The sequence below is a fragment of the Protopterus annectens genome, chromosome 8.part1, assembly GCF_019279795.1.
Source record: "Protopterus annectens isolate FY-2018-M chromosome 8.part1, PAN1.0, whole genome shotgun sequence".
Classification (NCBI taxonomy): domain Eukaryota; kingdom Metazoa; phylum Chordata; order Ceratodontiformes; family Protopteridae; genus Protopterus; species Protopterus annectens.
In genome coordinates this window covers 304,532,388-304,556,499 of record NC_056742.1, presented here as the reverse complement: position 1 = coordinate 304,556,499, position 24,112 = coordinate 304,532,388, and the positions used below count along the sequence as shown (strand labels likewise).

The window sequence follows — 24,112 nt, the reverse complement described above, 5'->3', positions numbered from 1 at the left end:
AACACAGACCATGCCTACAGACGCCTCAGACCTTGGATGGGGGGCGCACATGGAAGGCAGGTGTATACAAGGACAATGGTCTCCAAAGGAAACACATCTGCATATAAACCAAAAGGAAATGCTGGCAGTGATGCATGCCATCGAGGCCTTTCAACACCAACTCCAGCAAGGCCATTTAATGATACGGACAGACAACACCACTGTAATGTGGTACATAAACAAGCAGGGGGGCACCCACTCTTATCCCCTTTGCAGACTGACAATGCAGCTTTGGGAGAAATCACTGAGCCTAAACATCCAGTTACAATCCCAGTTTGTTCCAGGAAACGACAGTGTGTTGGCGGACAGCCTAAGCAGGAATTTCACAGATCCACACGAGTGGAGGTTACATCCGAAGGCCTTCAGACAACTCACTTCGACATGAGGCAAGCCAGAAGTGGACCTGTTTGCCTCTCACCTCAACCATCTTCTTCCAAAATTTTGCACAAGGACATACCATCCAAAAGCTTGGAAAATAGATGCCCTCTCATTCAACTGGAACTGCCTAGCAATCTATGCATTCCCACCTCTACCACTGATGACCTCAGTATTACTAAAGATCAAAGCAGAGAAGCCCAAGGGAATCATAATAGCTCCGGATTGGCCAAGACAACACTGGTACCCACTACTACGGAGCATATGTCACACCAGGAGGCGGACCCTCCCTCAGTGGCCTCTACTTTTGACTCAACACAATTTCGAAACACTGCATCCAAATCTTCAGACACTGCAGCTAACAGCCTGGGAGATCCCATAAATAACTTCAGCTTATCTCTTTCCAAGGAAGTTCAGCGGATACTAACAGGCTTGAAGACCATCCACCAGAAAGGTGTACTTAGCAAAGTGGAAAAGATTCAGCAATTGGAATACCAGCAAGGGACATGATGCTTCATTGTTGAACATCCCACTCATCTTGGAATATTTGGCAGATATGTTAAAGAACGGCCTCTCATATTCTTCCATAAAGATACATGCATCTGTTATTTCAGCTAGATACAGCACTGATCCTCCTGTTTTCTCTCACCCCTTACTAAGACAATTCCTCAGGGGAATCAAGAACATTAAGCCACCAAGAAAGGCCCCAGTACCAGCCTGGGACCTCAATTTTGTCTTAGAAAAACTGACTCTACCTCCTTTTGAGCCAGCGGCTTCAGTTGACTTGCAATTTCTCTCATGGAAGACAGCTTTCCTGTTGGCAATTACCTCAACAAGAAGGGTTTCGGAGCTACAGGCCCTAATGGCAATACCACCCTTCATTATTTTCCACAGAGACAGGGTTTCATTAAGGACCAACCCTACCTTTATGCCAAAGGTGGTATCTAGGGTTTCTCTAAATCAAGCCATTCATCTGCCTGCTTTCTTCCCCAATCCTGAGAATAAGGGGGAAAGACTTTTGCATACCTTGGACATTCACAGACAACTTCGATACTACCTGGACAGAACCAAGGCCAGTAGGAAGTCTGAACAACTTTTTGTAGCTTACGCCCCTGCAGTCCAAGGAAAAGCAATTTCAAAACAGACTATTTATAAATAGATTGGACATTGCATCAGATTCTGTTATTCCTTTCATGGAAAGACTGTTCCAGCCAATATCAGACCACATTCCACCAGAGCTACAGCCACCTCTACAGCATTCTTAAGAGGGGTGCCTACCAAGGACATTCTAGAAGCTGCTACATGGAGCTCCGTGCATACATTCTCCAAACACTACAATCTCCCTCTATACTCCAGATCCAGAGCAGGCTTTGCTTCGGCAGTCCTGCAGGGTTTGATTGCCTCACCATCCCTTTCCTAGAGCATACCTCCTCCCCCAGCTAAGCTCTGGTATTCTACCCACATGTTATGACTGCAGTTGCATTCTTGAAGGACATAGTACAGTTTTGTATCTACCATAAATGTAGATGTCCGATAGACATGCAACTGCAGTCGGATTTTCCCTCCCTCCATACCCCTCTATGCCTAGGGTCCACTCCTATCCCTGTTATTCTTAGCTGGGGATATCTGTTATGGTGTATTTGTTTTATTGCTCATTTATTTGTTTGAATCCTGTTTTTGTCTTCTAATTTGATTACAGCCTTCCTTGGAGGGCACCTGGCATCTGGGGCAAGAAACACTGAAGAAAATGGCGTCGGCTGATGCTGATATACTCCAGCCGCTCTGACGTCGGAGAGAAATGCAACATCAGCTGACATCGGACCCAGACTTTGGAATCCGGCCGACCGAGGGCTGCCTGAGGCAGGACAACCCACATGTTATGACTGCAGTTGCATGTCCATCGGACATCTACATTTATGGTAGGTACAAAACTGTACTTTTTGTCCCATCAGTAACACACTGTAGGTCTGATGAGGTATCTCCTCTCAGGAGTTTTCTTGTGAGGACATTAAGGACTGTAGTAGCACCAATTGCAAAAATGTCCATCCTACCAGGCCAGTCTCCTAGCAGGCAAAATGTGGACTGGGTGAACCATATCTAACATGGCTACAGCAGTCACAGGGAAATGTGGAGGACATTGACTTTGAGGCAGGTGTTATTTTTTTACAACTTGAGAATCAGGCAACATATGACAAATGGACCCTTAGTGCCACGGTTGAGGCTGTATTGCTTATATGAATCTGAAAAAAGACAGGCAAAATGAGCTACTTAAGTTGATAGAAGTGGGCTTGTCATCGGTGATGATCTCAGCATTTGTGAGTAAACCGTAATTGAGAGGGAATTCAACAGGAATTACAAAGGACTTATTGTGCCTGTGTTCCCTGGTACCAGAAAACAAATTTCTGCATCTCATGCATGATCATCACCCACAGGCGCAAGCATGTAAGATGCCAAGATGAAGGGCAGGCCGAGGCCTTTATAGCAAAACATAAGAAAAAGGGGGCATTTAAGGTGTATGTAGGCTTGCTGAGCTAGTACTAGAAAGTAATTTTGCTAAAACCCACTTTCAAGGGCATTGGAGTTTGCCCTTTTCTCCACGTTGTATAAACGTAAGAGTTGGTGTATATGTAAGTTTAAGAGGTGTGAGGGGCATGTCACATGGGGATTCAGGGAGGCTTGCAAAAAAAGCTTTTGAAAGTTTTTCACTGATTTTGTTTTGTTAATTGTCACTTGCTAAGATTTCCTTTGGCAAGTTAATATGAACCCAAGAAAAGAATGTGAAAACCTGAAGACTGCATGCCCTGAAGAGCAAAAAGAGAAGAAAGGTATTTTTTGACTCTTAAATGAAAGAGAATTTTAGAACAAATTGAAATTGTAGAAAACATAACAAAGTCGTACTAAGTGTTGAAATCCATCCAAACTTAAAAGTGCAGCAAAGAACTAGAGAGCTGGGAGCAAAGGGAACATCACGTCTAAAACTTCAGTGGAAGTTCCCAGCTCTCAGCAGTCCTAGTGCCTGCAACATGTACTCCTAAATGTTACCAGGATTGTCCCACGTATGTTATTATGCTAAGACAAAACTTTCGTTTCTATTGCTTAATGTCAGAAGGAGACTATAAGTACTTGTCTGCCATTTCAAGTGCCTTAACATTCTGCTTCCCTTCTGCCCCTACCTTTCCCCTTACCCTCATTTTCAACTGTCCCATGCTTGTCTTAAATACCTCTGTGTGTTCCTGCCACGCCACCCATTCTTGTAGTCCATTTGTAGTATCCAGGTCCACACCCACTATGTGAAAAATTGCTTTCAGATTAGGAAGTAGCTAGTCCTTGTAGTCTGGTGACTGGGCTTCCTCCTTTCACGTCTGTCCTTTTTCAGAATGAGACTTTCACATTATTTTGTGCACAAGTGTCACGTCTCCCACCCCCTATCTCCTGGTATCAAATGAGAAGAGCCCTAAATTTTCTAGCTTTTGGTCATATTCCTTCCCCTCAATCCTCTGGATGTCTGTAGTAGCTTTCCTCTGGATTCCTTCCAGCAGGTTGATGTTATTTTAGTACTCCAGATTTGATCTGGCAAAGTCTATTTTGATTGCAAGCAACACCTCTTTGCTACTAGAATGCAACTCCAGAGGGCAGTACCCCAGTTTTCTGTTTGCTGCAGCCGCCGTCCCTTACTTGGCTTATTTTGGTCCAGTTCAAGTGTAATCTTCACCACCCTATCCCTGGCCTTACTAAGATGCTTTTCTATTCCCCAGGTTGATACTTCACACAGTGTAGTTGTGGCTTTACTGCAGTACCTTGCATTTGCATTGCACTTCAGTTGTCCCCAAACCACAGCCTAGTGTAATGATTTTCTCCAGCAAACTTTTAGCATTTTTTTCTGGGGTGGGGAGTTCAGGAAACTAGACCGATTGTTTGCATTATCAGTCTCTAGTTTAAGGAGGTGGTGGTAGCTGAACAAGCCTTACTCAGATTGCCATCTACTTTTTGTAGTTTATCACCCCTTATAATGTACTGGAGACAAATGGTGTAAACAAACAAGCAGAGGCAAGGCTTCCAGTTCTCCAAATAATTTAATGGTAACAAACAAGCTCTTTCACTGACTGCTTCTTCAGGTGTGAGTAAAAAGGAATTAAACCACCATAATTATCCTGTTAAATAGTATCACATGACCTATCATTCAACTTTTAAAGGCAAAGAAAATTTCAATAAAAATGATAAAAACATAGTGAAAAGATATAAAAGTATGTAAAACACAGATGCATATAAAATTCTAACAATTCCTGTCTGCGTAAAGGTCGAGTTTTCTGGATGGGTCTCAAAGGGACATGGTCATTAAGGCCATGCCCTGTATTTGCCCTAGGCCTTACGATCCATTCAGCCTCCAATCTTTCCATCCTTGTTCTGATGTCTCCTCCCCTTGGATTTACCATACATCTCCCCAGGACCATAAACTTAAATGTATGAAGTTCATTTGTCTCAATAACGTGTTTCGCTAGTGCATTATGTAAACTCTTTTTTTTTTCTTTATACGATATAGATGTTCTCTAATTCTAAACCTAAGCTATCAGTCTTCTCTACATAATACTTATGACATATTTGGCATACAGCTAAATAAACAACGTGCACACACTCATAGGTGGCACTGGTCCCAAGCTTGAATTTTTCGCTTGTATCTGGATGTCTAAATTCTTCGTCTTCAGAAATAAACTTACAGTATTGACAGTTCCTGCATGGTCTAGTCCCCCCCAGTAACTTGTGTCACACTATAATCTCTAGTGGTGCAAAACCTTCTTCTCAAAGATTTTTTATTTTTAAATGTGAATTGGGTTGTTGGTCCAAATACTTACTCACTTGCCTATCTGTCATTAGAATATTCCAATGTTTGTTAAAAATATCAGTTATTCTAGAAATATTAGATTATATACAGACACGTCCTTAACTTATTTGATGTAAGTTGTCTGTTCTCCTTAGAAATGGAGTTATCTGCAGTCTGTTGCGAAAAATATGGTTTAGCTCTAGTTTTTTCTTAACTTAGCTATATCTGTTAAATTTCTTTGTATCAGCTGTTCATTAAATCCTCTTTCCATGAGTTCTGACCCAACTATCTCTAGTTGTCTTTCAAAATCTTCCTCATTAGCACTGAGCCTTCAAAAATAGTTGTCTTTCAAAATCTTCCTCATTAGCATTCAGCCTCATTAGCACTGAGCCTTTCTCTAGTTGTCTTTCAAAATCTTCCTCATTAGCATTAAGCCTCATTAGCACTGAGCCTTTCTCTAATTGTCTTTTAAAATCTTCCACATTAGCATTGAGCCTCAAGGCTCAATGCTAATGAGGAAGATTTTGAAAGACAACTAGAGATAGTTGGGTCAGAACTCATGGAAAGAGGATTTAATGAACATCTGATGCAAAGAAATTTAACAGATGTAGCGAAGTTGAGAAAAACTAGAGCTAAACCATATTTTTCGCAACGGACTGCAGATAAATCAATTTCTAAGGAGAACAGACAACTTGCATCAAATAAGTTAAGGATGTGTCTTAGTTATTCTAGAAATATTAGATTATATACAGATATTTTTAACTAACATTGGAATATTCTAATGACAGGCAAGTGAGTAAGTATTTGGACCCACGACCCCAATTCACATTTAAAAATAAAAAATATTTGAGAAGGCGGCTTTGCACCACTAGAGATTATAGTGTGACAGAGTGTACTGGGGGGACTAGACCATGCAGGAACTGTCAATATTGTAAATTTATTTCTGAAGACGAAGAATTTAGACATCTGGATACAGGTGAAAAATTCAAGCTTGGGACCAGTGCCACCTGTGAGGGTGTGCATGTTGTTTATTTAGCTGTATGCCAAATATGTCATAAGTATTATGTAGGGAAGACTGATAGACAGCTTAGGTTTAGAATTAGAGAACATAACGAAAGAATTTACATAATGAACTAACGAAACACGTTATTGAGACAAATGAACATCATACATTTAAGTTTATGGTCCTGGGGAGATGTATGGTAAATCCAAGGGGAGGAGACATCAGAACCAGGACGGAAGGATTGGAGGCTGAATGGATCATAAGGCTAAGGGCAGATACAAGGCATGGCCTTAATGACCATGTCCCTTTGAGACCCATCCTGAAAACTCAACCTTTATGCATATAGGAATTGTTAGAATTTTATTTGCATCTGTGTTTTACATACTTTTATATGTTTTCACTATGTGTTTATCATTTTTATTGAAATTGCCTTTGCCTTTAAAAGTTGAATGATAGGTCATGTGATACTATTTAATAGTATAAGTATGGTGTCTTAATTCCTTTTTACTTGCACCTGAAGAAGCAGTCAGTGAAAGTGCTTGTGTTTGTGTTTGGTACCATTAAATTATTTGGAGAACTGGATCCTTGCCTCCTCTTGTTCGTTTACACTATTGTATTGTTTTTTTCTTCTTTGCAGAGGTACCTGGATATTGTTGGTTGGTTTTATTCTTAGTGTACCGTAGACAAAGGCAACTGTGCCATGGATGTAGAGTCTTTCCAGTCCTAGCTTCAGGAATGTCTTCATTTGTTGACATTTGTGCTGTGGTTAGTTGGTCACTGGTTCACGTTTTACCAAGCTTAAATTCCTTGTTCACAATACCAAGAGTTAGTCTTTTTTTACCTCATTGCTTTCAGAGTTCTTGCTTTAGTCTTCTTTCTGTTGTGGCTTCCAAGGGAGGGTCTCTTTTCATTCTTTATTTTTCCCAGTAGTTAAATACTGGAGAAGGCCCTCAGAGTTGGGTAACAGTGGGTAGTACTTGCCATTTTCAGTTGATCTGCAGGAAATCCTCCTGCATTGTTGTCTTATTACCATTCTACTGCCTTTCTTTATTTGGATAGCCTCTCCATACAATACCTGCTGGTGGGTTTTATTGCAAGTTAGGCAAGTGTATATTTATATTTATGTATGTTGCTTTTTTGTGTGTCCTTCAACTTGCACAAGCTCGCCGCATGTGGGTTGAACTAAGGGTTTGGGATAGGAGTGTACCCCCTTTTGTCTGACACATAACATCACAGTAATTGCCAGCAGAGGCATTTGCACCAACTACAGAATCTGACTCTATTTCCAAAATCTGCTCAGCGTGGGATATCAGAAGATGAAATGTCATGTAACCTGTTGCAGACTCTCTCAGTGATAGCTGGTAATAGTGAGTACCTACCTTTTATTGTGTCTTTGATTAAGAAAGTTACCTTAACACCTTTAGCACTATTTGATTCACATCTGTTTACAGTGGGTGCCATTAAAAAAGGCATATAGATTTTCTGCTTTGTAATGCATATGTGTGTATGTTTTTGGTGCCCAGGTGTCATTTTAGTTTCTTTAATATAGGCATTTTCCTTGTATGAAGATGAAATTAGTGATTCAAAGGCACAGCTGGCAGCTATTACTCTAATAATTGGGACATTTGAGCAAATGAAGTGTTTCAGTGAAGAAAACCATGAGCCTTTGAGGACACAGTGTGCTTTAGCGGCTTCCAAACTTTTGAAAAAGCCTGATCAGTGCCGAGCTGTTAGCACATGTGCGCATTTGTTTTGGTCTGGAAGAAACACAGACAAAAATGGAGAAGAGGTAAGAGTAATTTTTTAAAACTAAAATTCATACTTAGTATTGATCATACAAATAGGAGAATTTGCTCTTGTTAACTCCATTCGGTAACTGATGCATTCTAAGAATTGTCGGGTCTTGTGATTCTTTCCAATTATGTATACCGGCATTAACAAGTATGCCCTTAAAATACTTTGATAGCTTAGTAATTTGCCAGGAGCTTTATAATAAGGACCTCTAACAGTTTGGATCCTTCTGATACTTGTATGCAAACGTTTGGAACATTTCACATTTTCCTTTTAAAGAGTGCCATCTGTTACAGATTTGGTGACTGCATTCCTCATCCTCCACAAGAATTATACCCTTAAGACAGAGGAGAAGCTTGGGCATGGTGGGTTTTGGGTTGCTTGTATGATTAATACTGCCCCCACAACCCTCCATAGGTAATCACCATGTGGTATTGAGATGATGTGTCCCTCTTTGATATATGTATGTTTTTTCTTTAGTAACTAAATGTGTTTTGAGTTCTTAAAGAAAGCAAATAGTACTTGCCATGCTCCAGAAATGTTGCTTGTTCTTTATTTTTACTTATCACTATCAGGCTTCATTTTTAAGATAATGTACTTACATGTGGGCATCTTTAGTAGTCCTTGCAATACTGCTTTTCAAAATGGAATTGAATTCTCTGATTTCTTTTTTGGCACTTATTTTAAATACTTATTTTTCTGGCATTTCTTTAGATTCATGATGGCAAAAGAGTAATGGAGTGCTTAAAAAAGGCACTCAAGATAGCAAACCAGTGCATGGATCCTTCACTGCAAGTTCAGCTGTTCATTGAAATTCTGAACAGATACATCTATTTCTACGAAAAAGAAAATGATGCGGTAAGATGCTAAGCAAATACAGTTAATGTAGTATTCATCTTGCAGACAGCCTATTCAAAAATCCACACACATACTCGATCAGGCAAGCCACTACCTGTGTCTTTCTTTTCGTACAGTAAAAATAAAAAAAATAAAAGTATACATTGGAAAAAGACTTTAACAGATGCATGTTGTCTGTCTGATTTAGTCAGTGGGGTCCATTCAGAGATGTAGACAGCAGTTTATTTTTTATGGTCTGAGATAGGATTTTTCGCATTACAGTGTCATTACATTTCCTTGTGCAAAGTGCATTAGCTTTTGTTGTATTGTGTTGCCTTGGAGTCTAGCACTATGCTCAGATGGACAAGGAAAAGAGAAAAAAATATTTTAAGGCTAAACAGATTTACTAGCTGATGTTAAAATTTGCATAGATTTGTAGGGGAGCTGGTATTGTAAAATATTTAGCAACATTCATAATGTGTAGTTCTCTCATTTAATCTTTACTGCATTTCATTTAGATGTTTTTATGCCGTCTCATGCTTATTAAAAGGTTATTTTTCTTTTCAGAAATAATGGGTAAGGTGCTTTATTCCTTTGCAATGTCCTCACCTGTTGAGTTTGAGGAAATGTTTTCTTAGCGTTCAAAGGTCAGAATATTACTTTGGGAGGTGAAAGGCTGACTTGTTAAATCCCAAGTGTAAATTGAGAGATCCAGGACAAACGGCCTGACTTTCATGTGAAAGCTGATATGGAGACAGTATAGTTTATAATATTTATTATTCCCTCCAGATTTAAATAGGCACAGAGTGTATGTTTTATTTATTCTTGTTTCTGTAGGTATTCTTAATAGTGTGCTGATTGTGATGTGACTGTAAAATACAGAAGTTTTGGTCATTTTCTGTTTTAGTGTATATTTGTGCATGTAATACACTGTCTGCAAGTTTTGTATATTATTACTTTAACTGAGTCACTGTTTTCCCCCAGGTAACTTTACTTTCAGTTGTCATATGGCAGGTATGTAATAGTTCTCCAAGTAATACCCTGTTTCAACAGAAGCCCCCACCCCCATTTTTATTGGTGAAACCAGTCTGGAAGTCGCATTCTTTATGCTGCTCTTTGGCATATTAGTAGCTGTTAGTTAAGCTTATGGTCTCTATTACCAGTTGTTGCTTAGAATATTTTATCTTCTGCATCAAAGAAGACATTCTGTGTACAAAATGTTTGCCCCCCCATCCCCCATGCGCGCACACACACACACACACACACACACACACACACTCGTGTAAGTCTCCTAACTGGACTTCTACTCTCTCAGCAGTATTGACTCTTGTACCCTTCCTCCAGGCCACAGTGTTAGGAAAACAGTTCTTATAAGTTTGCGCAGGTATAAAGGACCATCACCTATGACCAGTAGGTTCTGAGTATCATAGAAAGAGTCAATTTTTAAAACTGCTTGAATTGCTCCTGACACATCTCTTTGTGGCAGGCAAGTCACTGATAGAGTTGCAGGTTCAAGTTTGGTCTTTACTTGCCAGGGAGTGTAATCCATTTGTGGATTTATGTAAATGCGACCATCACATCATTTGGATGAAGTCTTGCATGACCACTTTTCAAACCCAAGCCATTTTTGGTACTGCTGCAGTGTTTTTTGAAAATAGTGGTCGATTTAATGGGTACTCATTTGCACATCACTGTCTAGAAACTGAACAGAAGATGCTTCCCTACACTTCCCTGAGTCTCAACTCCCCAATAACACCACTTGCTGAGTTCAAATCCCTGATCACTCTTTCCTGTAGGAAATCACAGACACTGCAGTTTCTAATAAGTGTGCCTCACCAGTCATACCTTTGTTTTGGGTGGTTCCTGTCATTGTCATGTCTGTGTGACCATACAATTAGTATGTTTCAGGGACTTTGCCATGTACTTTTAATGTTATTTGGTTGGTTGAATCCCAACTAGTTTAATTCAGAGATGAGTGATCATTAATTCAGCTGTTAATGAAACCTTTAAACACCAATGCTCACACCACAAATCTTCTGACTCCATAACCTTAAAACCAGCCATTGATGTGTGCCAAATGAACCCCTTTCAGAACTATATTTTTGCTTTGTTTTACAGCAAGGAATAACCTCCCCACATAGGCACAAGCCTTTCACATTCCCTGAACTTGGATATACAAAACTCCATAATCACACATTACGGAAAAGAGAGAGGCCCTGAAACAGTTGTCATTGTCTCAAGCAATCCTCTTTTTGACTATTTCACGACTGAGTAAGTAATTTTAATTGTATAAAGAAAGCATGTCCAGGAAATCTGGTAATTCATAGGAATGCCTTAAGGTATTAACTACAATCGGTAAGACCCTTTACCAATATAGCATCCAGGTCCTTCCCTTCCTGCTATAATTCATACCACACCATGCGGCCACCTAACCTGGACCGAAACACTAAAGGCAGAGGCATGTCCATATTCATTAAGGATATCCACACCTCCAGGCTAGTTGCTCAGCATAATGCATCTGAGATTATCCAAGTGCCACTAACTCTGGGCAAGACCACAATCCAAATTGTAGCTTGCAACAGATCCCCCCACCATGCCCCAGGATTCACACTCCTCATTTCTTGATACACTGGAAAATATTAGGGTGCAACCTAACACCCTAATAATGGGCGATTTCAACTACCCCAACATTAACTGGGAAAATTACTCATGTGCCAACTCTCTTGCTCAACATTTTCTGGAATTCATAAATTCCAGCATCTTGGATCAACTTATCCACACCCCCACCAGGGGCAGCAATATCCTAGACCTGGTCATTACCAACATGGGCGACCGGTGTTCCACACCAGAGGTCAGTTTCTCGTTCATCAGATCCGAACACAAGCTAATCACCCTAGACATCCACATCCCACCCCCAGCCGCTATTAGGGAAACCACTGTAAAACATTTCTCCAAAGCCAGCTTCATGCTTCTTAAGACAGAAGTGGCAAACTTCACGACACCCATACAAACGGACAGTAGAGGTACTACTGCTGAATCCTACACAAATGCACTTTATAGGCACTTACACGAGTGCATGGATCGTGCTTTCACTAACAGAACCAAGATGCTATCCTCCAAAAAAAGGAAGCCAAATCTGGTGGTCCCCTACCATAAACAAACTCTACAACAGAAGAAAGAAACTGCTGCAAAAAAAAGTAAAATCCCATGAGTGGAGGAACTCCCTGGTCAGCCTGAGTAAGAAGATGAGATCCCTCATAAAATCCTCCAAAGCTAGTTACGAAAACAAAATCACCAGTGTTTCTAAAGACAACCACAAAACATTCTATAGCTGTGTCAAGAATCTTAATGGTAACACTCAGATCTGCTCTGAGTTACAGCACAATGGAACTAAATATAGAAAACCAACTGATATTGCCAACATCCTGGCAGATAGGTTCAGTGCTAACTTTACCCCCTTCACATTCCCTAAAGGGCCCATCTCTATACCAGAAGAATGCAAAGTTTCTGTAATCATGGCTGAACAGGTAAAAACCACACTCACAAAAGCCAAGAACACAGCATCCATGGGACATGACAACATCCCAGGCTGCGTTCTACACAAACTGACGCACTAGCTAAGTACCATGTTCAATCATAGCCTCACCTCAGGCTTTGTGCCCACTGAATGGCACACAGTAGCTGTTATCCCACTCCACAAAGGGGGATCTGCCACGGACCCCAGGAGCTACTGCCCCATTAGCCTAACGTGGAACGTATCATCATGGATCTTATAAACAAAGACAGTGGTAATCTCCAAACTCAAGACCCCACCCATTTCGGGTTTGTAAAAGGCAGATCATGTCTCCTAAACCGGATAGACTTCTTTGAAGCAGTCACCAAAGCCATAGATGAGGGTAAGGTGGTTCACACAGCCTATCTAGCTCTCGCCAAGGCTTTCAACATCATCCCCACTCTGGAATTATAGATAAACTCACTAAACTAGGTATAAATCCCTATGTCACAAGATGGGTTGCCAACTGGCTCACTGACAGAACCCACATTGTGAAAGTAGCAGACTCCAAATCCAACTTCAGACCAGTGACAAGTGGAGTACTACGGTGTTCAGTCCTAGGTCCTCTCCTGTTGGTATCTACTTCTTTGAAGTACAGGCTAACACAGAAGGACTTTGGCTAACGAAGTTTGCAGATGACTGCAAACTAGGAGCCATAATCGAAATTCCTAACAATGTGGACATCCTACAAAAGGGCCTCACTGAGATAGATGTCTGGTGTCAAAGCTATTGCTTCAAGCTCAATGCCAAAAAGTGCGTTGTCATCCCTTTTGGTTAAAAACTCTGTATCCATGAACTACCACAAAGGTGGTAGTCTACTTAAGACCGAAAGTGTGATAAGAGACCATGGGACACAGGTGGACAGTAGTCTCTCCGTTGATAATTACATCGCCACATTAGTCAGGAAATCCTTTTACATGGCACAACTCATCACAAAAGTTTTCTCATCCAGGAAAAAAGAGGTCATTGTTCCCCTCTACTCGTCACTCATTAGACCCATTATAGAGTACAATGCCCCTTTTGGTATGTACCTCACAAGATATCTACAACAACTGGAAAGGCCACAGAAATGCCTCGCAAAGAGGATTACCGGCCTCAAACAGATGCCCTACGCAGACCGTCTCAAAAAAACTCGAGCTTTACTCTGTCGCATATCGCCTGCTCAGAGGCAAGCTCTGCCTAACATACAAAGCTGTGTCAAACCCAGAGCTGTTGGACATGCTCCACTTAAAGAAATTCCAATCCCTCCGAGCTACACGCTCTAGGGACCTAAACCTTGTCACCACAATAAACAGAACATGCTGGAGGGATAGATTCCTGTCTCAGAGACTTCCCATACTCTGGAACAAACTACCTATCTATATCAAACAAAGCTCCTCATTAGCACTCTTCAAGAAAAATCTTGATGATTGGATGGGAAATAGAAAATTCACCCTGGGGATCACTTCTGTGGCGCTGCTCAACGGGGGGGGGGGGGGGGGGGGGCAGGTAAATAGTTTTCTTGGGTGGCGAAAGCCAAGGTACTTTTTTGGCTAGGCTTATATAAGCCATAAGGCCAATAGCCTATTAGCTACCTATGAACCTGATATGATCTAAGGTCATTGGAGTCTCATGAAGAAGCATCAGCTCACTGGTCTACCTGAGCCTGGGTCTGTGTTGCTGGCACTTTGTGCTAGAAATATTCAGCAAGTCTGATTCTCTCCTTGGGGGATTGCACAATTAAGTGATGATTGTTAGTATAGGGAGGAGCTCAGTTTTAACCTCTGCAGAGAAATGGTCTCTGTGTAGCAAGTGGTTATTACTTGTAGCATTTAAAGCAGTTAGATACCTTGGGAATGCCACCTTGGATAGTGCAAATTGTAGCATGGGTGTCTTACAGTCTCTGCTTTCTTCAGGACAGTGTTCTGGCAGTTTTGAGGAAGTGGGACACTGAAGAGATCTGTTATGTCTAGAACCCTTATTAATGGGTCCCTGGTTGGGTTCATTTTCACAACCAGACACAGTTCAGTATTTTATTTAATGGGGAACTGGAACGTACATGTTCCTGTTCTAATGCATAACATATCACTCACCCGCTATGTAAAAGAGCACTTTCCCCAAGTCCATGAGCCCACTAGCTCATTTTTCTCACAAATATAGTTCAGATCATAAACTTTGCTTTGTCACCTTTACTACAGCATTTTAATGCCTAAATACTTGTAGTGAGCATCTATGTTGCTATGAATTACAAGCCATGACCCACACAGTCATTGCATTTACTGCCTTGGGTAGAAGCAAATTGTTTATAGCTGCCACGATTGCCAGCAGCTTAATCCTTCTATTTGAAGCTACAGAAAGGAGAAGTGTTTGGCCTGCTTCTCATCCGAAAAGATTGCAGCAATCAGGAGTGCAGTTGGTAGTCAGCAAGTGCCAGCCATAAGTTGGAACATTGCCAGAGTCTAACCTTCCTAGAAGCAAGTCCAGTGTTCACTTCTTCCATTCTTTTCAGAAGCTAAGCATCCAATGTTGTCATTTTCATTCATTCCTCAACCGATGGGTTTGGAGCTGAGTCTCTGATCTGACTCTGCTACTACCAGTTCATCAGATCCTTGAACTCCCAAGCTCTGCCATGGCAACCTAATGTACCTTGCATCTTGTTTGCCACCATTGGGTGTCAGATGCAGGTTCCTAGCTCTTGAGCATTTTTTTTGAGAAGTCATTGGATTTTTCCTTTCTCTGGTGTTGCAAGTTACTTAAATTTAGTATTTGCCTTTCTTCTTTCTCCCTCCCATTTTTTAGTATTCTTAGCAGTTATTTACTCCCCATTTAATGTTAATTACCATTTTCACTACTTTTCCTGTTGCCATTGCTGGTATTTTGTACTCTTTTGAGTACTTTTTCTACCATTGTTAGTAGCTTTCTTTCTCTTCCCTTCTCTTTCCTTTGCAAAAAAAAAAAAAAAATTGTCTGTATTGATAGGCTGTTTTCTTGTAGTGAAAATTTTCACTACTTGGCTAATATCTTGGTACATGTGTTCAGCTATGTATTGTGGTAGCAGTCTTAAGATGTCAGAAAAATTCTCTGGGTTTAAAAAGTGCATTTCCTGTGGGCATAACATCTCAAATTCTGATGTCCACAGGAATGTGTATGGTTCCGGCACACTTTGATGTTGGCTGTGACATTTGTTCAGGATTTAATTATAGGGCCTTGATTGACTGTAAGAACACATTAATTCTGTGGGGTCTCTCACCCTCTACTACTTCCTGTTCAGTGGCTTGGGCTGAAACCCCTTCAAAAAATTCAGACAAATTAAAAATTGACACTCAAGCTAAAGACACCATCTACTACCACCACCTAGGAACATAATTTGAGAGAGATGCAGTAACATTAGGAACCTAGAGTCCAAGCCCTTTCTCCCTCAAGCCAGTATATCTGGCACCGAAAAGGTTGTCAGCACAATCACTGCACCTCAAACACCACCCAGACCTACATATGCAGAGGTCATCTATATAAATGTACCCAAACAAAGGAGACCTTAAAGGCAAAAAATCACAGATGATCTCCACACCCTCCAGACCACATACCATGCATAGTCCACACACCTGTGCCTCACAGCCACTAAGGCTTCACCATAAATCCAACATATTAGTCATAGAAGACTCCATTGTGAGACGCACAGATGTGCCTATCACCGGGCTGGATAAGGAGAAAGTCACTATTAGTTGTCTGTCAGGTGCCAGAATCTGCTATATTGTATACGCAGTCAGGTCTCTCAACAACAGGTACCGTTATGACTCTGTCATAGTCCATGTTTGCGTGAATTACTTCAGACGTACCTCTCTGGACTATATGAAGAGAGACCTGATTGAGCTCACTGATTGTGTCCCAGGCAGGTATGTCTCTAGCTTAAGCAGCATTCTGCCATCACCCAGAATGATGCCTCAATACAAAAAGGAAATGATTGACTTTAACAATTGGCTTAGTTTCTGGTGTCCTTCCAGGGGGATCCAGTACCTGACAGCCTGGGAAGATATGATCGACAGACCACAATGCTTTGCCAGAGATGGCCTGCATCTGTCTCACCTGTGCTTCAGGCTTCTGGCAAAGGCTCTTGCCTTCCCTATAGTGCTTTTTTAGGTAAAGTGATGAGGTTAAAACAATCAAAATAAAAATTTCAACAAAACACAAATTAAAGGTCATGCTACTAAATGCTAGGAGTCTAAACATGAAACTGCACTCATTGCAGGCATTCCTAACCCTGAAAAATTCTGGCATCTGTGCAGTCATAGAAACCTGGTTCAAAGCTACGGAGAGCACCCCAGCCATACCTGGTTACTCATCCTATCATACATTCAGACCCCAAACTGTGGGCAGTAAAGCCAGAGGGGGTGGAGTTTCAATGTACATTAAAGACGTACACACCTCCAGGCTGGTCAAACAGTATGATGCACAGGACACACTCCAGGTGCAGTTAACCATTGACAAGACCCCTATTCAAATCATAGCTAGCGGCCCCCAAATCTGACTCAAGATGCCCAATCTGCCTATTTGGACCTGTTCGAATCTGTCAAGATTCAACCCTTTACCCTGATCCTGGGTGACTTTAACTTCCCAAACATAGATTGGAAGAACTACTCATGCCAGAACACAAATGCCCAGAGATTCCTTGATTTTTATCTATACAAATGCCTTGGAACAGCTAGTCGATACTCCCACAAGAGGTTATAATATCTTGGACTTGGTATTAACCAACATGAGTAACCACTGCAGCATCCCTATAGTGTCATCCTCCCTGGTAAGATCCGACCACAAAGTGATCACTTTCGAAGTCATCTCCTCCAACCCACCTCTAGCTAGGTTCAGACATAAAAACCTCCAAAGCTGATTACAGCCTCCTGAGGGGTGGTGTAAACAGCTTCACAGCCCCCTCCCCCTCTGTAGGAACTGGCACCAATATCCCAAACTACACAATACGAGTATTTATATAGATGCATAGAATCAGGAATACCCGATAGGACTAAGTCATCCTCCCCAAGGAAGAGTAAACCTGTCTGGTGGACATCTGCAATAAATAAACTCTATAACAAAAAAAAAAACAATTACTGTCCAAGACCAAGAAGGAGCAGGTGCCCAGTTGGAAGCAATGTTTCCTTAGCCTGAACAAGCAAATAAGAGCACTAGTGAAATCCTCCAAAGCAAACTTTGAATCCATATTGGCCACATCTACTAGAGACAGTCATAAGGCCTTCTTCACATATGTCTGCAACCTCAAAGGAAGCACCAGATCTGTTCAGAACTGGTGGTCAAGGGCACCACAATATACAAGTGCCGTAGATGATAGCAAACTTGCTGGCTGACAGATTCAGCAAAAAACTTTACCCCACTGCCCCCCCCCCCCCCCAATCAGTAAATCAGGACATCCCCAGTACCTGCCCCCTTCCCCTTATATCTAGGGAACAGGTCATCACTGCTGTCTCAAAAGCAAAAATTACAGCCTCCATCAGACCCGATAACATCCCAGACTGCATCCTACTTGAACTCAGGCAGGAACTTGAATTAGGCACCCTATTCAACCAAAGCCTTAGTACTGGCTCCATCCCAGCTGAGTGGAGGACAGCCACTGTCGTACCTTTACACAAAGATGGAGCATCCACCGTTCTCGGGAATTGTAGACCCATCAACCTAACTAGCCTGATCTGCAAGGCCATGGAATAGATCATCATGGACCTCATTAACAAGGATATTGGCAACCTCCAAACACTTGATCCCACACAGTTTGGCTTTGTCAAGGGGAGGTCATGTCTGCTAAATTTCGTAGACTTCTTTGAGACTGTCACCAAAGCCATGAATGAGGGAAAGATGGTGCACATGAACTACCTTGACCTGGCCAAAGCCTTTGACACTGTTCCCCACTTGGACATAATAGATAAACTCTCTCAACATGGTATCAATCCCTATGTTACCAGATGGGTAACAAACTGGCTCACTGATGGAACCCGTGTAGTCAAAATAGGGGACGCCACCTCAAGCAGTAGACCCATAACAAACATACCTAAGGGTTTGGTCTTGGGGTCTCTGTTATTTGGAATATACTTTTCTGAGGTGCAGGACAAAACCAGTGTGCTATGGCTAACCAAGCTTGCAGATGACTGCAAGCTGGGTCCTGTCATCAATTCCCCTAGTGATGTGGACATCCTCAAAGAGGGTCTCACTCAGACAAATGACTGGTGCCAGAAACATGGCCTCAAGCTGAATACCACAAAATGTATCATCATCCCCTTTGGGGAGAGTGATGTCTCCACAAATTATCACAGTAATAACATTCTAAGCATGCAATCAGTCGTCAGGGATTTGGGTACCCAGGTTGATAGCAACCTGACTTTTGACCACGATGTTGCTTCCATTATATGGAAAGCCTTCTACATGACCCACCTTATAAGTAAGGATATTTCATCAATGGACAAGGAGGTCATGACATTCCTGTATTCTTACCTTATAAGGCCCATTATTGAGTACAACACCCCTTTCGGATATGTACCTCGCAAAGCACATGCAGCAGTTGGAGAGACCACATATGTTCCTCGCCAGGAGAATCCATGGCCTCAAACATCTACCATACAAAGGCTAAAAACCCTATCCCTCTACTCAGTTTCATACAGACTCCTCAGAGGTGACCTCTGGCAAACAAAAGGCGATCATGGACCCCACCTTGATGGGACTGCTACATATCCACAAGTCAAGCTCCACTCGAGTAACCCGCATGCGTGCCTCACCCTCGTCTGTGACATCACCAAGACTTGCTGGCGGGACAGATTTGTGTGCCAGAGACTCTCCCCCATCTATGAAATAGACTCCCTCTCCACATCAAGCAGAATACTTCTTTATCCTTTTTAAACGCAACCTGGATAATTGGATGAGAAACAGAAAATATACCCCTGGGATTCCACCGGTGTCCCTGTTGGACAGGGGCATCGGTGGCTGATTTTGTCTAAGCATGGGCTAAACTCTTGGCTAGGCTTATAAGGGCCTCTGGGCCGATAGCCTAGTAACCTCCTATGTCAAGGAGTCCCAGGAAAGGTCTCCAGTTTGGTCCTCGACTTCAGCTCCCAAAGAAAGTCGGATCTGTCAGTCTCTGATCCTGCAACTCCAAGATGAAGGTCTCCACAGATCCGTACCCCACCGTTTCCATTGCATCCTATTTCATATAGGCTCCTCTCTCCATTACTGGAAGAGTTTACCTCAAAGGCATTCTAGACCCTCCTTCCACTATGTCCTTTCTTCGGTCCTTCAGAAGCAGACATGGATAGGATGATGAGGAAGTTCCTTAGAATACAGATGGGGGGGTTCTCCTGGCTCCAAACCCTTTCAGGCCTGGGATCCAACATTTATCCACCTCCCCTTTGGTATCTCTTTCTCCAGTTCATCCTGTTTTGGAGCCATCAGATCTGATATCCCTGGGGGTGTCTACTTCAGATCCGAAGAATGTTTGTTCTTTGACTCCGATGTTTCCCTTGACCTGACAGACGGTGAGTGTTTTTGAGCCGGAGGACTCTCAGAGCAGAAGCACCGCTGCTGGATCCAGGGGCTTGGAGTCATCTCTTCCCCTCAAAGCCTCCAAGCTAAATAGCTCTGGTTCTAATTCCTCCTCTGGTGGAGCGCTGATGTAGTTGCAGGAGCCTACAATCTGATACATTCCAGCTTTGGATCTGTCAACTTCTGTTTTTCCTAGGTGCTCTGCTTTTGAGGTTGTGGAGAGAGTTTTTTTCTTTGCTTAGAGAACAGACAGCCCTGCCTCATACTGTTCTGTGTCCTGAGCTTGACCATCTCTACCACTGGGACAGCAAACCTGAGTAAGCATTCAGCCAGTCCGTCAGGACATTATCCCTTCTGATACTTCCCCAGAACTCCCCAATGAGGAAGTCCCTCGAAAGAGGACGTGTAAAAGGAAGCACTTGGATTCCCCTTAGGAATCCCTCACAGAGGACACTGATTTTGATGATGGGGAGAGGTCTCCCAGATCACTACCTTTGATGTCTCCTTTGGAGACATTCTGGAGCTTTAGAAACAAAATGGTGGCTGGCTTTCCAATACCCCCTCCTAGGAGGAATCTGTGTTCCTGAAGGCTTTCGGATCTAGCCCATCTACTTCTTGGGTGACCCCCCCCCCCGATGATGACCTCATTAAGTTGGTCTCTTGGTGTTCATGGAAGGAACCACACACTTTTGATCAAATACCTAAACGACAGGATAAAATACTTGCCTCCCTCTAAAGACTGTACTCACTTGAGAAAGGGAGTACCTATTGATGCCCTGACTATATGGCTGAAGCTACAAGGAAGGACCTAGCAGAACAGAGTTCTGTCCAACCACCTAATAGAGAGTCTAGGGAGTTAGACAGATTTGGGAAGCATGTTTATGCTTCAATGACCTTTGCTGTTAGGTCGCTTAATTACTTACTTTGCATGATTACAAAGGGATTTGATAAAGGAGCTAACAAAATCTCTTTCTGGGTCTATGTCATCCAAGGATGGAAGTGATGGAAGTAAAGTCTCCTCATAGCTGGCCACCCTCCAATCTTTTTCAAATGCATCCATGAGGTTGATGTCCCATGCTATGGAAGGTACCTCGCAGGCGATGGGTTCAGGCATAGCCATCAGGAGACATGCCTGGATGCGCTTGGAACCATTTAAGTCTTCATTTGTCAATGCACCCATTGATGGCCTATGTCCTCCAAGGATGGAAGTAGCATCTCCTCGCAGCTAGCCACCCTCCAGTTCTTCAAATGCATCCATGACGTTGATGTCCCATGCTGCAGGAAGGTATCTCACAGGCAATGGGTTCAGGTATAGCCATCAGGAGACATGCTTGAATAAGCTTATGTGCTTTTATGGAACCATTTAAGTCTTTGTTTGTCAATGTGCCCTTTGAAGAATTTTCTCTCTTTGGTCCCAAGGTTAAGGACACACTCTTCGGGTGTGAACAAGAGGGAAAGACCCTGTCTGCAGTGGGAGTACATTTTCTTACCCCCTTAAAGACCCTTCTCTTTACTGCCTTGAAGAAGGCCTTATGAATGTCTATTTACTGCCTTGCTGGTTCGTAGAGTTGTGGATTAAGAAGTCCCAGGGTCCTTTCCAGGATTTATGTGGAGATAGTTCTCCCAGAGGCGGGGGGGGGGCTCAACTGGAAAATGCCATCCTTGTGGCAGAAGTGGCCTGTAGAACCATGGATCTACAGATTCTTTCTCGTACAGGCTCTGTCATTGCCTGGTTGTTTATCCCTGCACCAAAGAGCCTGGCTATCTGTCATAAAAGATTTGTGGGTGCAGAGACTATATCCAGATGTTACACCATACAGTTTTCCCTAGCCTTTCCCACAATTCAGAAGAAAATCCCTGATGTTCCATTTAGTCAGAGGGAAGCAGCATCTCTAGAAATAAAAATCTGCTAGAAAAAGAGTCATCCAAGAGGTCCTCCCAGACCGAGGGGTTGGAACTTATTCAAGATTCTTAGTGCCAGAAAAGACAGGAGACTTGAGACCAATTCTGAAGATTTTTAGTGCTAGAAAAGACAGAAGACTTGAGACCAATTCTGGATCTCAGCAGGTTAAATCAATTTGTTCAATATGTAAAGTTTTGGATGGTCACGGTTCAGTCCATTTTGCCTGTGTTGCAAAAGGGACATTGGATGTGCTCAACAGATCTTCAGGATGTGTACTATCACATCAAAATAAACAGGCACTCCAGAAGATACCTGCACTTCTGGATGGGAGACTGTCATTACCAGTTCAGAGCACTGCCCTTTGGTCTCACCACAGCCCCCCCCCCCCCCGGGTGTTCAAATGCATGGCAGTGGTAGCAGCTCACTTGAGACCACTGGGATGCCAGATGTTTCCATATCTAGACGACTGGCTACTTACTGCCCCAACCAGGCATTGACTACTACAGGCAAGAGACTGCTTGCTCCATTTGTGTTCTCATTTGGGAATAAGTCAATTACAACAAATCTCATCTCACCCCAACACTGAGTCTGGAGTTCATAGGTACTTGTTTGGACACAGTCAGACTGCTTCTCTTCCCTCCAATAAAATAAGCACTCTGCAGTCTCAAGTCAAAAATGTAATCCAGAATTCATCTGTTTCAGCCCGACCTATAACACAGGCTTTGGGTTCCATGGTAGCAGCTATCGCCTGTGTTAGGTGGACAGGCTCCATATGAGAATCCTTCAGTGGACTTTGTTGACTCAGTGGTCCATTCTCCAAAATTCATTATCCATGCCAGTCAAGATCACTCAGGTGTGCAAAAGATGTCTTCTATGGTGGATTAATTCAAGCCAGCTACACGAAGGCCATCTCTTTGTTCTTTTCCTTCCCAAGGCCATGGTGACCATAGACTCCTCCCAGCTCGGTTTGGGGACACTAAGGAAAGACAGTCCAAGGTACCTGGTCCCCCGAAGAAGCCAATACCCATCAGTATCCTGGAGATGAGATCTATCCTAGCGTTGCAGGCCTTTCAGAATACTCTCCCATCTGGGACAGTTGCTATATAGACTGATAAATCTGTCTGTAGTCTGCTTCATCAACAGACAAGGGGGAAACTGATCTTACCCTCTTTGTCAAGAAGCTGTGAGTATGGAAATGAGCCGTCTCTTCCATTCACTTTCTAATAGCAGTGCATATCCTGGGGAAATCCAGCATGATTGCTGGCTTACTAAGCAGGTCCATTCTGATGTTGATGCCACAGGAGTGGTCTTGTCAATATCAGCTTGAAGGAAGAAATTTTCTGTCAGTGGGGCCAGACATGCTGCGATCTATTTGCCTCTCCCCTCAACAAGTGCAGCAGGTTCTTTGCCCTGACCCCCCCCCCCACATTGGGGGAGTCACCAAGAGATGCTGTAGTTCACGATTGGCTCTCCTGTCCTCCTGTATTCTTTTTCACCCTTACCACAAATTCACAAATTTCTTCAGAAGGCATTTCAGTTGAAGAGGAGTTACCCTTATTGTACCCTTTTGGGCTCAATAGATTTGATTTTCATTCCTCTGGACTTGTCTTCTACATCCACCCTGGATTCTGGATCCAACTCCAGACCTACTGTCTCACCTGGCCCAGACATAACAGGCCTCAAACTAACCGCATGGTTTCTCCAGTTCCACTGATAGACAGCCCAGGCTCTCCTCCCTGGTCCATCCCATTCTGCTATCTTCCCATGTGGCTTCTACTAGAAAGACTTAAAAGAGTAAATAGAAAAGATTTGTCTTCTGGACCCTTGGTAAAGATCTGGATCCCTTTTTTTGAACCTGTACCAACAGTTCTTGAATTTCTAGCTTAGTCTGTATTGAAGGAGCTAGTTTTTCAGCTATTAGAGTTCAGTTGGCTGCCATTTCTAATTTTCACATGGGCAAAAAATAAGTCTACATTAACCTCTTCTAAATTATACAAGGCCTTTCTCAAAGGAGTATTTTTGCTCAGACCACCATTAAAAGGTCCTCCACCCCCTTGGGGTTTAAATGTAATGCTTCAGACCTTAACTCCATCTCCCTTTGAACTTTCAGCCAAAGCTGACTAACATTTTTATCTTGGAAAACCATTTTTCTGGTAGTTGTATTTGAACTCCAGACTCCGTTTTCCAAGCCTCCTTATCTAATTTTTCACAAAGACAGGTGTCATTGTGAATTAATCTGCCTTTTTTTTTTTTTTTTTTTTTTTACCAAAGGTAGTTCCT

The 24,112-nt window shown here is 42.5% G+C and overlaps 1 protein-coding gene across 1 annotated transcript in view; it reads left to right on the top strand.

Moving 5' to 3' along the window:
- The window catches only part of VPS35 (VPS35 retromer complex component), a gene marked incomplete in the record, with an annotated part of 976,266 nt that overhangs the window by 889,141 nt on the left and 63,013 nt on the right, over positions 1 to 24,112 (top strand). Inside the window, 2 exon segments of the mRNA XM_044081892.1 lie at positions 7,786 to 8,025; positions 8,742 to 8,885. Coding sequence (XP_043937827.1) covers positions 7,786 to 8,025; positions 8,742 to 8,885 — 384 coding nt within the window.